The sequence below is a fragment of the Coregonus lavaretus genome, assembly GCF_964263955.1.
Source record: "Coregonus lavaretus genome assembly, chromosome: 37".
In the NCBI taxonomy this organism is placed as follows: domain Eukaryota; kingdom Metazoa; phylum Chordata; class Actinopteri; order Salmoniformes; family Salmonidae; genus Coregonus; species Coregonus lavaretus.
In genome coordinates this window covers 12289237-12302828 of record NC_140024.1, presented here as the reverse complement: position 1 = coordinate 12302828, position 13592 = coordinate 12289237, and the positions used below count along the sequence as shown (strand labels likewise).

Here is a 13592-nt window from a genome sequence, read left to right as displayed (position 1 = left end):
CATAGAATTTACACTACAAATGTGCTTCAGTTCATGTACTTAATGTGGTCTTATTACTACAAGGACTCCATAGAATATTTGATCTATGATATCAAGAAATTAGGGACAGTCAGTGTACTTAAAATGTTTTGATGACAAAGACAATTTTTCAGTGGGTAATTTTATTGAACAAAGGTGTTAGACCGAGGTCTGTTGGTCATGGCTGTAAACCACCCCCACCTGCCTGCGTGCCTCATCCATCACCTCAGCCAGGAGCAGAGAGTCTGCCTGTGACATCCTGGGGCTTTCCTTCAGGCCTACAGGACACAAGATAATCACCAGAAATTGCATTGTCTTCCGACAGACTACGTCATTCTAACACACTGCCAGGAGCACACATTGCCAGGAACACTCATCAATTCAAACAATTGGTCACGTGCCAAATACAACCGGGTTAGACTACCGCAAAATGCTTACTTACGAGCCCACTCCCAACAATGCAGTTAAAAAGATCTGCTGAAATATATATATACTGATCAAAAATAACGCAACATGTAAGGTGTTGGTTTCATGAGCTGAAATAAAAGATCACAGATTGTCCATATGCAATGTTTTTTTTTTTTCCCTCATTTAGTGCACATTTGTTTACATCCCTGTTAGCGAGCATTTCTCCTTTGACAAGATAATCCATCCACCTGACAGGAGTGGCATATCAGTAAGCTGATTAAACAGCATGATCATCACACAGGTGCACCTTGTGCTGGGGACAAAAGGCACCTCTAAAATGTGCAGTTTTGTCACAATGCCACAGATGTCTCAAGTTGAGGGAGTGTGCAATTGACATGCTGACTGCAGGAATGTCCACCAGAGCGGTTGCCAGAGGATTTAATGTTCATTTCTCTACCTTAAGCCACCTCCATTTGAGAATTTGACAGTACATCCAACCGCCCTCACAACCGCAGACCACGTGTAACCACACCAGGACCTCCACATCAGGCTTCTTCACCTGCGGAATCGTCTGAGGACAGCTGATGAAACAGGAGTATTTTTGTCTGTAATAAAGCCCTTTTGTGGGGAAAAATTCATTCTGATTGACTGGGCATGACTCTATTCCAACCCATCGCTGCGCCCCTGCCCAGTCATGTGAAATCCATAGATTCGGATCTGAGGGCCCATGCCAAATCTTTTCAGCCTTCTGAGGGGGAAGAGGCATTGTTGTGCCCTCTTCACAACTGTTGGTGTGTTTGGACCATGATACAGTGGGGGAAAAAAGTATTTAGTCAGCCACCAATTGTGCAAGTTCTCCCACTTAAAAAGATGAGAGGCCTGTAATTTTCATCATAGGTACACGTCAACTATGACAGACAAAATGAGAAAAAAAAATCCAGAAAATCACATTGTAGGATTTTTAATGAATTTATTTGCTAATTATGGTGGAAAATAAATATTTGGTCACCTGCAAACAAGCAAGATTTCTGTCTCTCACAGACCTGTAACTTCTTTAAGAGGCTCCTTTGTCCTCCACATCGTTACCTGTATTAATGGCACCTGTTTGAACTTGTTATCAGTATAAAAGACACCTGTCCACAACCTCAAACAGTCACACTCCAAACTCCACTATGGCCAAGACCAAAGAGCTGTCAAAGGACACCAGAAACAAAATTGTAGACCTGCACCAGGCTAGGAAGACTGAATCTGCAATAGGTAAGCAGCTTGGTTTGAAGAAATCAACTGTGGGAGCAATTATTAGGAAATGGAAGACATACAAGACCACTGATAATCTCCCTCGATCTGGGGCTCCACGCAAGATCTCACCCCGTGGGGTCAAAATGATCACAAGAACGGTGAGCAAAAATCCCAGAACCACACGGGGGGACCTAGTGAATGACCTGCAGAGAGCTGGGACCAAAGTAACAAAGCCTACCATCAGTAACAAACTACGCCGCCAGGGACTCAAATCCTGCAGTGCCAGACGTGTCCCCATGCTTAAGCCAGTACATGTCCAGGCCCGTCTGAAGTTTGCTAGAGTGCATTTGGATGATCCAGAAGAGGATTGGGAGAATGTCATATGGTCAGATGAAACCAAAATATAACTTTTTGGTAAAAACTCACCTCGTCGTGTTTGGAGGACAAGGAATGCTGAGTTGCATCCAAAGAACACCATACTTACTGTGAACCATGGGGGTGGAAACATCATGCTTTGGGGCTGTTTTTCTGCAAAGGGACCAGGACGACTGATCCGTGTAAAGGAAAGAATGAATGGGGCCATGTATCGTGAGATTTTGAGTGAAAACCTCCTTCCATCAGCAAGGGCATTGAAGATGAAACGTGGCTGGGTCTTTCAGCATGACAATGATCCCAAACACACCGCCCGGGCAATGAAGGAGTGGCTTCGTAAGAAGCATTTCAAGGTCCTGGAGTGGCCTAGCCAGTCTCCAGATCTCAACCCCATAGAAAATCTTTGGAGGGAGTTGAAAGTCCGTGTTGCCCAGCGACAGCCCCAAAACATCACTGCTCTAGAGGAGATCTGCATGGAGGAATGGGCCAAAATACCAGCAACAGTGTGTGAAAACCTTGTGAAGACTTACAGAAAACGTTTGACCTGTGTCATTGCCAACAAAGGGTATATAACAAAGTATTGAGAAACTTTTGTTATTGACCAAATACTTATTTTCCACCATAATTTGCAAATAAATTCATAAAAAATCCTACAATGTGATTTTCTGGAAAAAAAATTCTCATTTTGTCTGTCATAGTTGACGTGTACCTATGATGAAAATTACAGGCCTCTCTCATCTTTTTAAGTGGGAGAACTTGCACAATTGGTGGCTGACTAAATACTTTTTTTCCCCCACTGTAGGTCCTTAGTGATGTGGTCATCGAGGAACTTGAAGCTCTCATCCCGCTCCACTAGAGCCCCATCGATGTGAATGGGGGCGTGTTCGGCCCTCCATGATAAGCTCCTTTGTCTTGCCCACTGAGGGAGAGGTTGTTGTCCTGGCACCACACTGCTCATCGTCATCAGTGATCAGGCCTACCACCGTCGTGTCGTCAGAGCAAACTTAATGATGGTGTTGGAGTTGTGCGCAGCCACGCAGTCGTGGGTGAACAGGGAGTACAGGAGGGGACTGAGCACGCACCCTTGAGGGGACCCCGTGTTGAGGGTCAGTGTGGCGGATGTGTTGTTGCCTACCCTCACCACCTGGGGGCAGCCCGTCAGGAAGTCCAGGATCCAGTTGCAGAGGGAGGTGTATAGTCCCAAGCTCCTTAGCTTAGTGATGAGCTTGGAGGGCACTATGGTGTTGGACTCTGAGCTGTAGTCAATAAACAGCAATCTCACATAGGTGTTCCTTTTGTCCAGGTGGGAAAGGGCAGTGTGGAGTGCAATAGAGATTGCGCCATCTGTGGATCTGTTGGGGCGGTATGCAAATCATCTCACAAATATTCTGTTTCTCCACACAAATATTTGTATTATTATTATTTCATGAAAAGGCCCATTGTTGAATTTGCCAGTGGTTTATTTTGTCTGTGGAGTAGTCTGGGGCGGCAGGTAGCTTAGTGGTTAAGAGCTTAGTGCCAGTAACCGAAAGGTCGCTGGTTCTAATCCCCGAGCCAACTAGGTGAAAAATCAGCCGATGTGCCCTTGAGCAAGGCACTTAACCCTAATTGCTCCTGTAAGTCGCTCTGGATAAGAGCGTCTGCTAAATGACAAAAAAATTAAATAACAGAAGTCTCAAGCTAGCTGAATGTCTGTCGAGAGAGACATGTTGAGGGCATTTCAGATGGTTTGCTGCCATCTTGTGGTGAATTCATACTGAGTAAACAAGACATGGTTCTGTAACTGCATCAACATTTAGGGGAGGTGGGGAGCTAGTTGAAAGCCAATCCATGTTGCACACATACATGGGGAATAGTTGATAGAGAAAAAACAATGTTATATCTATGGTCTCATCAGTGTACCTTTGAGCAGGCACTGGCGCACCTCCTCTGCCTCATAGCGCATCCCAGTGCTGTTGATGAAGTTGAGGGGCAGGTAGGGCTCAGGCAGAGGGTATTGAGTCTCCTTCCCATTCACTACTAGGGAGGTAGGGCACCACATGTGCTCAGGAACCTAGGTCAATTAACACATACAGTGTACACCCCTACATTAGAATACATACTGTATTATTATACTTTATGGTTAGTAGGTGGTTTGAATTAGCAATGATGCTCTATTGATTCAACGCATCAATTGTGTTTTTAGAGGAGTGTGCCCTCTTGTAGAACCTACCCTGATGGTGCCCTTAGTGCCAACGATAACAGCGTCGTTGGGAAGCTCCACAGCAATAGAGCAGGTGAACACTGCCATTCTGTTCCTGGAGAACTTCAGCGTGACAACCATGCCTTCATCCATTCCTAGCACAAACACAATGACATGGTAAATACAGAAATACACCTACAGTATTAACATGTTCAACACATATTGACACACTTTCCCTCCCTCTAACATTATGTTAGTTCTTCCATCATGTCATTTTCACAGATCCTTTCATCCACTCAAACTAAAGTAAACACTGGTTTACATCACTACATTGTATGGAGCATGCACTTGCTTAGTAGCACTGTCATTGCAGTGCGTCATTAATATTTCACTTTTGGACTACCTGAATAGCACTAAGAAATATTTTCCTCCAGTAAAAGTGATAAAGAGGTGATTGTGAAGCCTTATCTAAGAGAAACTAGAAAGACTGGCATACTCCCTCCCTGGTAAAAGAATCACAGAATTTACAGATTCAGTATGTAATACTAAAACAGCTGTTGCCCAACTTTTACAAGCTAACCATTATAAACCTAAAGCTAAACAGTTGTAAAGACACTTGTAATTTAAACCTCAGTGGCAATGGAATGACCTCTGAGTGAACCCAAAGAAAGATTACAGAACAGACAACAGAAACCAAACAACAGGGAGAAAACTGACACTGATACCACAGGACTGTATATCAGAAGCAGGGAGTTGACACAAGGATGAACATCTTGAAAAGTGAAGGAATATAAAGATATGACCACAGTGTTCTGAACTTCTACAATAGCTATCTGCGAGACTAGGCTATCCCCAATAGCTAAAGGACTTGTAGGCTATCCCCAATAGCTAAAGGACTTGTAGGCTATCCACAATAGGTACACCACTAGTACCCCCAATAGCTACAACTAGTATTGCTTCCTAAGTGTCCCATTGCTGTCTCGCTACCTGTGTCCAGACAGACACCGGTGGCTTGGATGCACTCAGGCTTCTCTCCATTGTACACCATGCATATAAACTGCAGGCAGTAGATGCCGATGTCCAGCAGCGCCCCTCCTCCCAGCTCCTTCTCCACCGCTCTGGGCACGTGCATGAGGGGCGCCCCAAAGTCTGCCCTCACCATCTTCACCTCGCCCACCTCCCCCTGAGACAGCAGGCGCTCGATCTCCAGAGAGGCCGGGAAGAAGCGGGTCCACACTGCCTGGAGCATCGAGGGAGGAGGAGGAGGAGGAGGAGGGATAGGAGGAGGAGGGAGAGCACTATGGTTACACACACAGACATTAATAAAGATGAATAAAGTATTATTTTTAACACACACACACAGGGCCGCCTTCACCTGTGTGCTGTTGAAACACTGGCTGGGTATGTGACGTGGTAATAATGCCACAGGTGTAACAGTCCGTATTACCTCCATGAGAAAGACTTTGTTCATCTTAGCAGAGGCCACCAGCTCTTGCACCTCTCTGAGGTTCATGGCCATAGGCTTCTCACACAGCACATTCTTCTGGGCCTTCATGAAGAGCATGCCAACTGGCAGGTGGTAAGGGTGGATGGTGCCTACATATACCACCTCTACCCACACACAGTGACAATGAGGAGACAGGATTAAGGATACATTTTAAGGAATTAGAAGAGGAATAAATCTTATTACTGAACATGTGGCCGTTTAGAAAAATGACATAATAAAAAGCACTAATAAACACTGTTCTGATAAATATTAAGCACCTGATGGCATGGCTAGATTATGTTTGAGACAAGACACTGACCAATCTCTGGATCTCTGGCCAGTTCCTCATAGCTGCCATATGCTTGAGGGATGCTGTGCTTCTTTGCAAACTCCTGAGCGTCCTGTAGTTTCCGAGCTGCCACAGCAACAATCTAGGGATGACCAGAGGGTGGGCTATTTCATTCACTCATCATTTTACATTTTCAACATGTTTGTAGCCTATGGTACTTTTAAATAAACCACTTTCACACTTCTATATTACATTTCCCGTGTTCATTTAGTTCAAGTTTTACGGTAAACCATTAATCTGTGCAGAGGACACCGTGTGGCAGTAAACAATAATGTAATGTCAGCAACTCAAAAAATTCATTACAGTGGGTCTGTCACATTATAACTTTTCCAATCTACTTAAAGTTAACTACATGGGTGCAGTTCAACCTTCTGATTTCTTACCATAAAACAGTTCAGATCATTCACGTTAATTTGAAAACACGCTGACGATAGCAAACTGAGGCTTGAACACGAACACAATAAAGTATGTGGTGGTGGGTGTCACTGTCTACTGTAAACCGGTATAAGTACCTGATGGTCTCCGAGAGGTAGGGTTTTCAGTGCCACTGTGAAATCGTGGCTAATTTTCCCGGCGCTACAGATTCCCCACCTGGTTGCCATATTGGTGTGTAAAAAGAAACTTAGACGACATGTAACTATTAGCCAGCAGGTGGAGACAGACTACGTTTTGATGAAATGACGAGACAACGTCATTGATGCGAGTAACCAACCAGTTGTGTTCGGAATATTACAAAGACATCCGGGTATATCAAGCACACACGTTATTAAACACTGGTGTTGCAGTAATGAACATTTACCAACAGATGGCAGTAACGTGCCATCTTACACCCATAACAGACTCCGAGGTTTGGTGCTGATCGTTATTGTGTTAATGAATAACTTATGTTGATATTTTGGATTAGGCCTACAACACTTCAAATCTTTAATATAAAATATTTAAATTACTTTTAGATCTACATTATTTCCCCATGTGCTGCTTGGTGTGCTGAAACCTTAGAGCTGGCCAAGGTAGCCTATGTGGTAGCCTGTGTTGTGCGATATATAAACTTGCTGACTCATCACGCCTTGTTTGCCACCCATGACTTTGGGAAGCAAATACATTGTTTACTCAGACAATAGGTTTCAATAGGTTATAGTCTGTCAATGTGTCTATGACAATTCATTTTTTCTCCAATTTGAATGTATTCTGACTGATGATCTCCCTCTTAGGATGAACTTGTCACCTCATGAAATAAACCTCACCATGACAATCAGTGTCCTTTATTGAACCCATCAATCATACACTTCACAGTAACAGACGTTGGTACTCTTAATTTAACCTGTCAGTTTTAGCAGCTAACAGTAGCCTACTAACTCAGGCGTCCTTGTCTTTATCATCCTTGTGTTCAAATTGGTCTCACATCAGGTGCAAGCTGTATAGGGCTAAGTCATGAGTGGATCATACACACTCAATGGCTTGATCCCTCCCTCCTGCCACACACAGCTCTGTCCATGTCCAGGCCCTGTAGCACAGGTCAGATGGACCATGGTCGAGTGGCGAGTGGTTATTGGCTGTCCTGGTTGAAGACCACTCCCACCTGTTTCCTGCACTCATCCATAATCTCAGTGAGCAGGGCCGATTCAGACAGGGGCATTCTGGGGCTCTCCTTCAGTCCTGGGGAAGAGAAGGAGAAATTGACTGACTGTATTGTAAGCAAAGGCTCAGGTTGGAAGCAGCAGGTATAACAACAATGTTATTGTTTATTTGACAGTTTTACTGTTTATTTCCTAGGATCTACCAACAGCATTGCAACTGGATAGTTGTTGTATTTCTGTTCAAACAAACACTCATCTTAGAACAGAGACATTTTGTTTTTCTCTGGTAAGACCTTGGGAGCCACCATACCTTTGAGCAGGCACTGCCTGACTTCCTCAGCCTCATAGCGCAGCCCAGTGCTGTTAGTGAAGTTCAGAGGTAAGGAGGGCTCAGGTAGAGGGTACTGTGTTGTCTTCCCATTCACCTCCAGTGTGGTGGGACAATGCATGGGACCTAGAACCTAAGAGGACATGAAACATGGCCATTATGGTATATGTGTTTACTTATCAGTATATTAATTAATCAATAATACATCTCAATGAAATCTCAATCAGTGACATACTGTATATCAGACATTGTTTAGCATTTGTTGGCTCTTTCATCACTATATTACATTTTCCCTAAATGAAGATAAAACAGACTGGGCAGTTTAAAAGTTGATTCAGCATACCCTGATGGTGCCCTTTGTTCCACTGATGGTGGCGTCATTAGGCAGTGAAACAGCGATGGAGAAGAAACAGAAAGCCAGCCTGTTCCTGGAAAACTTCATCACCACCACCATGGACTCATCCACTCCTGTCAACCATCAACAAGTCAAACAGCAAGTTATATTTTTACACTTCAATCAATAATTAATCCTTGTTGTAGGCCTAGTTAATACTGACCCCAATGCTAATCTGATCCTTGGGTTGTGCCCAATTCCAAACTCATTGTCCCTGTCCCACCATCTGTTTAACACGACCAGTACTTGGCTTACATGACCAGTTAGTAGTATCTTGTGATAGATTGTTAGCTGGCCAGTACGCACAGGACATTTGGTACTACATGTAGGTGCCAAGATTAATACCGGAGTTGAGAAGAACTCCAGTGGCATAGATGGACTCTGGCCTCTCCCCGTTGAACACCATCAGCACAAACTGCAAGGTGTAGACCCCAATGTCCAGCAGAGCGCCTCCTCCCAGCTCCTTCTCCACCGAGCGGGGGATGTGAAGCTGAGGGGAGCCAAAATAGGCCTTCACCAGCTTTACCTCGCCGATGGCGTCCTCAGCCAGCAGCCTGCGAACCTCCCTGTGCAGTGGAAAACAACGGGACCAGATGGCCTGGGAGAAGACAGAGAGAGACCATCACCTCACGGAGTGGACAGACAGACAGTTTCTTTCTATACCTCAACTTGGTAATTTCTACAACAGCCCTCATATGATCAACAAAATCCGGCCTTATATTTGTCAGACCTGGGTTCAAATACATGTGTATTTGAGGATCTGGATACTTTTATTTGAATGATTATTTGTACCAAATTGTATTTGAGAGTATTTTCAAATACCTTTTTTAAACAACATATTCAAATACCTGGGTTAAATGTATGGGAGTATATTTGAGTATTTTCAAATACTTTACAAGTGTATTTCCAAATACATTAAAATATTTAACTACTTGTCTTTTCAAATAAAATATATCTTAAAACTTACTTTGAATGTACAGTATGTGAAAGCCATTGAGATATTTGAAATAGTATTTGAACCCAGGTCTGATATTTGCTACGGTAATGTGACAACAGTACAAATTGTGAGAATCAAGCAATAAATCATTTTAACAGACTGAGATGAGCCTTTCCCACACCTCCATGAGAAAGACGTTGAACTTCCTGGAGGCAGCAATGAGGTCCCCCACCTGCCTGGAGTTCATGGCGAAGGGCTTCTCACACAGCATGTTCTTCCCTGCCTGGAGTACCAGCAGGCCCACGCGCCAGTGCTCCGTGTGCAGCACGCCCAGGTACACCATGTCTGCAGGGACAGTCACACAGTACACAGGCTGGAGGCTGATTTTCAAACACTTACGTCACTAAGCCATTATCTGTGGCTGCACAGCCAGGCCCTCCCAAGCTGTTAACCCACCAATCTCTGGGTCGCTGGCCAGCTCTTCATAGCTCCCATAGGCCTTGGGGATGCTGTGCTTCTTGGCAAACTCCTGGGCACGCTCCAGACTCCTCGCAGCCACCGCCACTATCTGGAACAAGAGGGGAAAAACAGTGGTGGAAAAAGTACTAAATTGTCATACTTGAGTAAAAGTAAAGATACCTTAATAGAAAATGACTCAAGTAAAAGTGAAAGTCACCCAGTAAAATACTACTTGAGTAAAAGTCTAAAAGTATTTGGTTTTAAATATACTTAAGTATCAAAAGTAAATGGAATTGCTAAAATATACTTAAGTATCAAAAGTAAAAGTAAAAGTATAAATCATTTCAAATTCCTTATATTAAGAAAACTAGATGGCACAATTGTCTTTTTTTTTACGGTTAGCCAGGGGAACACTCCAACACTCAGACATAATTACAAACAAAGCATTTGTGTTTAGTGAATCCGCCAGATCCTAGGCAGTAGGGATGACCAGGGATGTTCTCTTGATAAGTGCGTGAATTGGACCATTTTCCTGTCAAAATGTAACGAGTACTTTTTGGGTGTCAGGGAAAATGTATGGAGTAAAAAGTACATTATTTTCTTTAGGAATGTAGTGAAGTAAAAGTAAAATTTGGCAAAAACATCAATAGTAAAGTAAAATACAGATACCCCAAAAAACTACTTAAGTAGTACTTTAAAGTATTTTTACTTAAGTACTTTACACCACTGGGGAAAACACACAGACATTCATTACTGCTAGGCAAGCTGTCAGTGCCGACAGAGAGAGAGAGACAGAGGCAGGAGCAAGAGAGACATCCAGCATGTGGAGTGAGGTACCTGGTGGTCTCCAGGAGGGAGGGTTTTCATGGCCACACTGAAATCGTGGCTGATCTTCCCCACACCGCAGAGTCCCCACCGGGTCGCCATGTTGAACAGATGGGGGTTGGCAGGTAAGAGGGGCTGTGCCTGGGCCTTGGGTCTGAGCTGGGGAGAGCAGTTGTGACCTTGTGGAGTGCTGAGGGGTCAGATGTAGAGGCGCTCCACAGCGTGTCCAGTCCACAGAGCTGGTAGCTTCACCCTGGAGAGCATGATGCTGCATTTATATGCTGGAGAGGCTGGGAATGTCAGCTCTCCACTCTGCTCCCCCTCGAGAGGTGGGTGTATCTCACCCCTACACACACACACACACACTCATACATACACGTAAGCATACACACGCACACACACACACAACCTTCAGAGCACCGCCACAGGTTAATACAGCCATGTAATGCTGATACAAGTCTCTCACAACCAGGTCAAAGCAGTTTATACCGGTTGTCTCTGACAATCTGTAACAGAACAGTTCAATGGGGTTCTCCAGCAACATTAACATTATGGGGAACTGGAGGGTTTAATGTGTACAGACATACTCACCTTGACCTCACATAATCACTCTCCCAGAATGCTGCAGGTCAACCCAAGGAGGCAGGAACCATTAGGAAGGAGGTAGGGGGCTGTTTTGTTCCCCACTGGGGAGGCATTGAGTAGCCTGCAAGGGCTTGACAGCAGCACACAGGCCAATGGTTAAACTGGACCCCCACAGGGACCACAGGGGTGAACAAGTAGGCTATGCAGGGTTCACAAGTTCCCATAGGAACAAACAGTACAGCCCAGCACAGCTGTTTAGCTGCTGGTCAATACACTGAGCTAGGATGACTATGGAAATGAGAGAGCTCTGTTGCTAAATATTATAGTTATGAGGCTTGTTATTGTGTAAGATTCATTACCAGAACAGACCACTAGATGGCAACATGTTGTAAGTGGTGTTCAGGGATCCTGCAAAGCTCTGAGAATTTCAAATTGATTATTGTTGTGTGTTACATTATAAAAGCATCATCAAGTATCAAACAAGTGTCAACCCAAAATTTAATTGTTTATATTTTTGGAAATGGCCAGTTAGGAAAAAAAGCATCTGGAAAAAAAAGCATCTGGTTAGAGAGAAACATATATTTATTTTGTTTTCTAATTGTTGTGCAACATAAAATTATTGGTTTTACGAGATATTTCAGATTGATGTATTTATGACTATTATCACTTTTTATGCGATAATAAGCCAAAAAATAAATATATATGGGTATATTTTTTCCACATATTCATTAAATAGTGTACTCTCTTCCTCTATTTTCACTATTTCAAACAGATCCCTGGAGATTGGATTCAAATGACAACATTGTCGGCAAACAATTCTCATTGTGAAAAAAACTAAAATTTTATCAATGACTGGTCGGCTGCTTTGCCTTTGTGTCTCACTTCCAAAGGCATTCTGGGAGCTGTGTGCCGTTGTCATAACGACAAGGTACCAGCTGGGCAATTTGTATGCAAATGGCATCAGGCTTGGCCTAATCTCCCTGCCTATACCACAGGACCTGGTTGCCATGGGAATGCCCATCTCCGCCTTGGGTGAAATGTTACACTTTTGTGTGTAAATTTTGGGTGCAGCAGGAAAGGTGCACGTAGTGATGTCACTCCCTGTTGGGTAGGGAGAGAAAGAGAGAGAGGGAGAGAAGCAGGAGGAGTGAGTGTCAGTCAGGGCCGTACCTGAGAGGCCTGGTCCATCTGGATGTTGGATGTATGGAGGGAAGGATTGGGCCTGGTGGCACTGTGGCAGTGCCAGCTGATGGGGCAAGAGAAATAACAGAGGCTCAGGTGGTCTGCTGTGGAAGTTCTAGGCAGGGCTGGCGCAGAGAAGAAGCCAGGCACTGGGACCCAGCTTTCTCCCACCAAGCTGTGACACTGCCAGCCATAAGAGGGAATGAAAAATCAAACTTTCTTTGCTGAGACTCATCAAGACATCTGTGTCTGTTTCCAGCATGGCCCTCAAGGTCAAGAAGAGGGTATGCGTGCCTCTGAACTGAAGACTAATCAGGAACGCTCTCAGATCTGACAGAGATGGGCTGAAGGACAGGAGGGTTGGCATGGTGTGGGGTGGGACCAGGGGCCCTGGGGGGATTGTGTTTGAGATTGGAAGACGAGATGTCATACAGTAAAGATGGAGTTGGCTCCAGGAACAGAGACTGCTGATGAGTTGAGCCGAGTCAGGACGTTGGCATGCAGGAAGCCAGGCGGGGGCTTCATTAATTCACCACAGCCAGGGCGATTGCCTTCCATTCCTATCACTTCTCACTGAGTGCTTATTTGATTAAAATTTCATGCATCATCTCAGTCTGACTGTGTCCCTGGCTTTGTCACTGACAGAGCTGGGGGAGTGTTGGGGGCTGGGTGGCTATCAGAGATGTCACATGGTTAGTCACCGTGGTTGGTCTCCATGGCAGGAGCCATGTTGTTGTTGTGTGAAGGTGGTTGATCACAACAGACTTTTGTCTTTGCACTCCATCACATCACTTCATCTTAGCTTTCAGCTGTCAGTAGAAGTGCCCTTCTTATGGAGCTGCAATAGCTGTGCAGCTATAGACTTCATCCTACAACACAACATTTCATCTCTGACTTGAGCTTAATGGGAAATAAAAAATGTCCATGCAGGGAGAGACTGTATAATCCTGTTTTGATTTAGAGGGTTTCTATTTCCGCTTAGACACAGCTGTCCATAAGTGAAATATACTGTATATCTAGTGCTGGGTGTATTTGGGGGGACTAGTAATCACTGTATTAAAGGAGCCACCATCCCTCCATCTGTAACTCAAGGTCACTGCAGAGGGAGGAGGAGTGACAGCCAGGCGAGGAGAGGGAGGCGAGCGCCAGGCTGGTGAGGAGAGGAGGTGCAGAGGACAGGAAGTTTGAGGTGGAGGGAGGCTGGGAGGAGAGCTTGATGAATGCGGGGGGAGAGCAAAGTGTGCAGGGGAC

General features: G+C 44.6%; 2 protein-coding genes across 2 annotated transcripts; both read right to left on the bottom strand.

Moving 5' to 3' along the window:
* Positions 1 to 141: 141 nt before the first annotated feature.
* Positions 142 to 6693, bottom strand: dhdh.2 (dihydrodiol dehydrogenase, tandem duplicate 2). The gene is made up of 7 exons (XM_084154445.1): positions 6567 to 6693; positions 6025 to 6136; positions 5667 to 5830; positions 5207 to 5459; positions 4250 to 4374; positions 3940 to 4090; positions 142 to 296 (listed from the first exon to the last, which is right to left on the bottom strand). The coding sequence occupies exons 1-7, from the start codon at positions 6654 to 6656 to the stop codon at positions 178 to 180; spliced, it is 1014 nt and encodes a 337-aa protein (XP_084010571.1). The 5' UTR covers positions 6657 to 6693; the 3' UTR covers positions 142 to 177.
* A 677-nt stretch (positions 6694 to 7370) lies between these two features.
* On the bottom strand, positions 7371 to 10676 carry LOC311111661 (trans-1,2-dihydrobenzene-1,2-diol dehydrogenase-like; the record flags this gene model as incomplete). The annotated part of the gene is made up of 7 exons (XM_084154446.1): positions 7371 to 7710; positions 7942 to 8092; positions 8303 to 8427; positions 8699 to 8951; positions 9472 to 9635; positions 9747 to 9858; positions 10587 to 10676. The coding sequence occupies 7 exons, from the start codon at positions 10674 to 10676 to the stop codon at positions 7601 to 7603; spliced, it is 1005 nt and encodes a 334-aa protein (XP_084010572.1). The 3' UTR covers positions 7371 to 7600.
* Between the last annotated feature and the right edge of the window lie 2916 nt (positions 10677 to 13592).

What these genes read in the sequence shown, in the direction of transcription:
- dhdh.2 (XM_084154445.1), bottom strand. Translation starts at nt 6,656, where the DNA reads ATGGCAACCAGGTGGGGAATCTGTAGCGCCGGGAAAATTAGCCACGAT. An exon ending in ACAAAGTCTTTCTCATGGAG is followed by an intron (nt 5,460 to 5,666) that starts GTAATACGGACT and finishes TCGATGCTCCAG; the next exon opens with GCAGTGTGGACCCGCTTCTT. An exon ending in CGGTGTCTGTCTGGACACAG is followed by an intron (nt 4,375 to 5,206) that starts GTAGCGAGACAG and finishes TGTTTGTGCTAG; the next exon opens with GAATGGATGAAGGCATGGTT.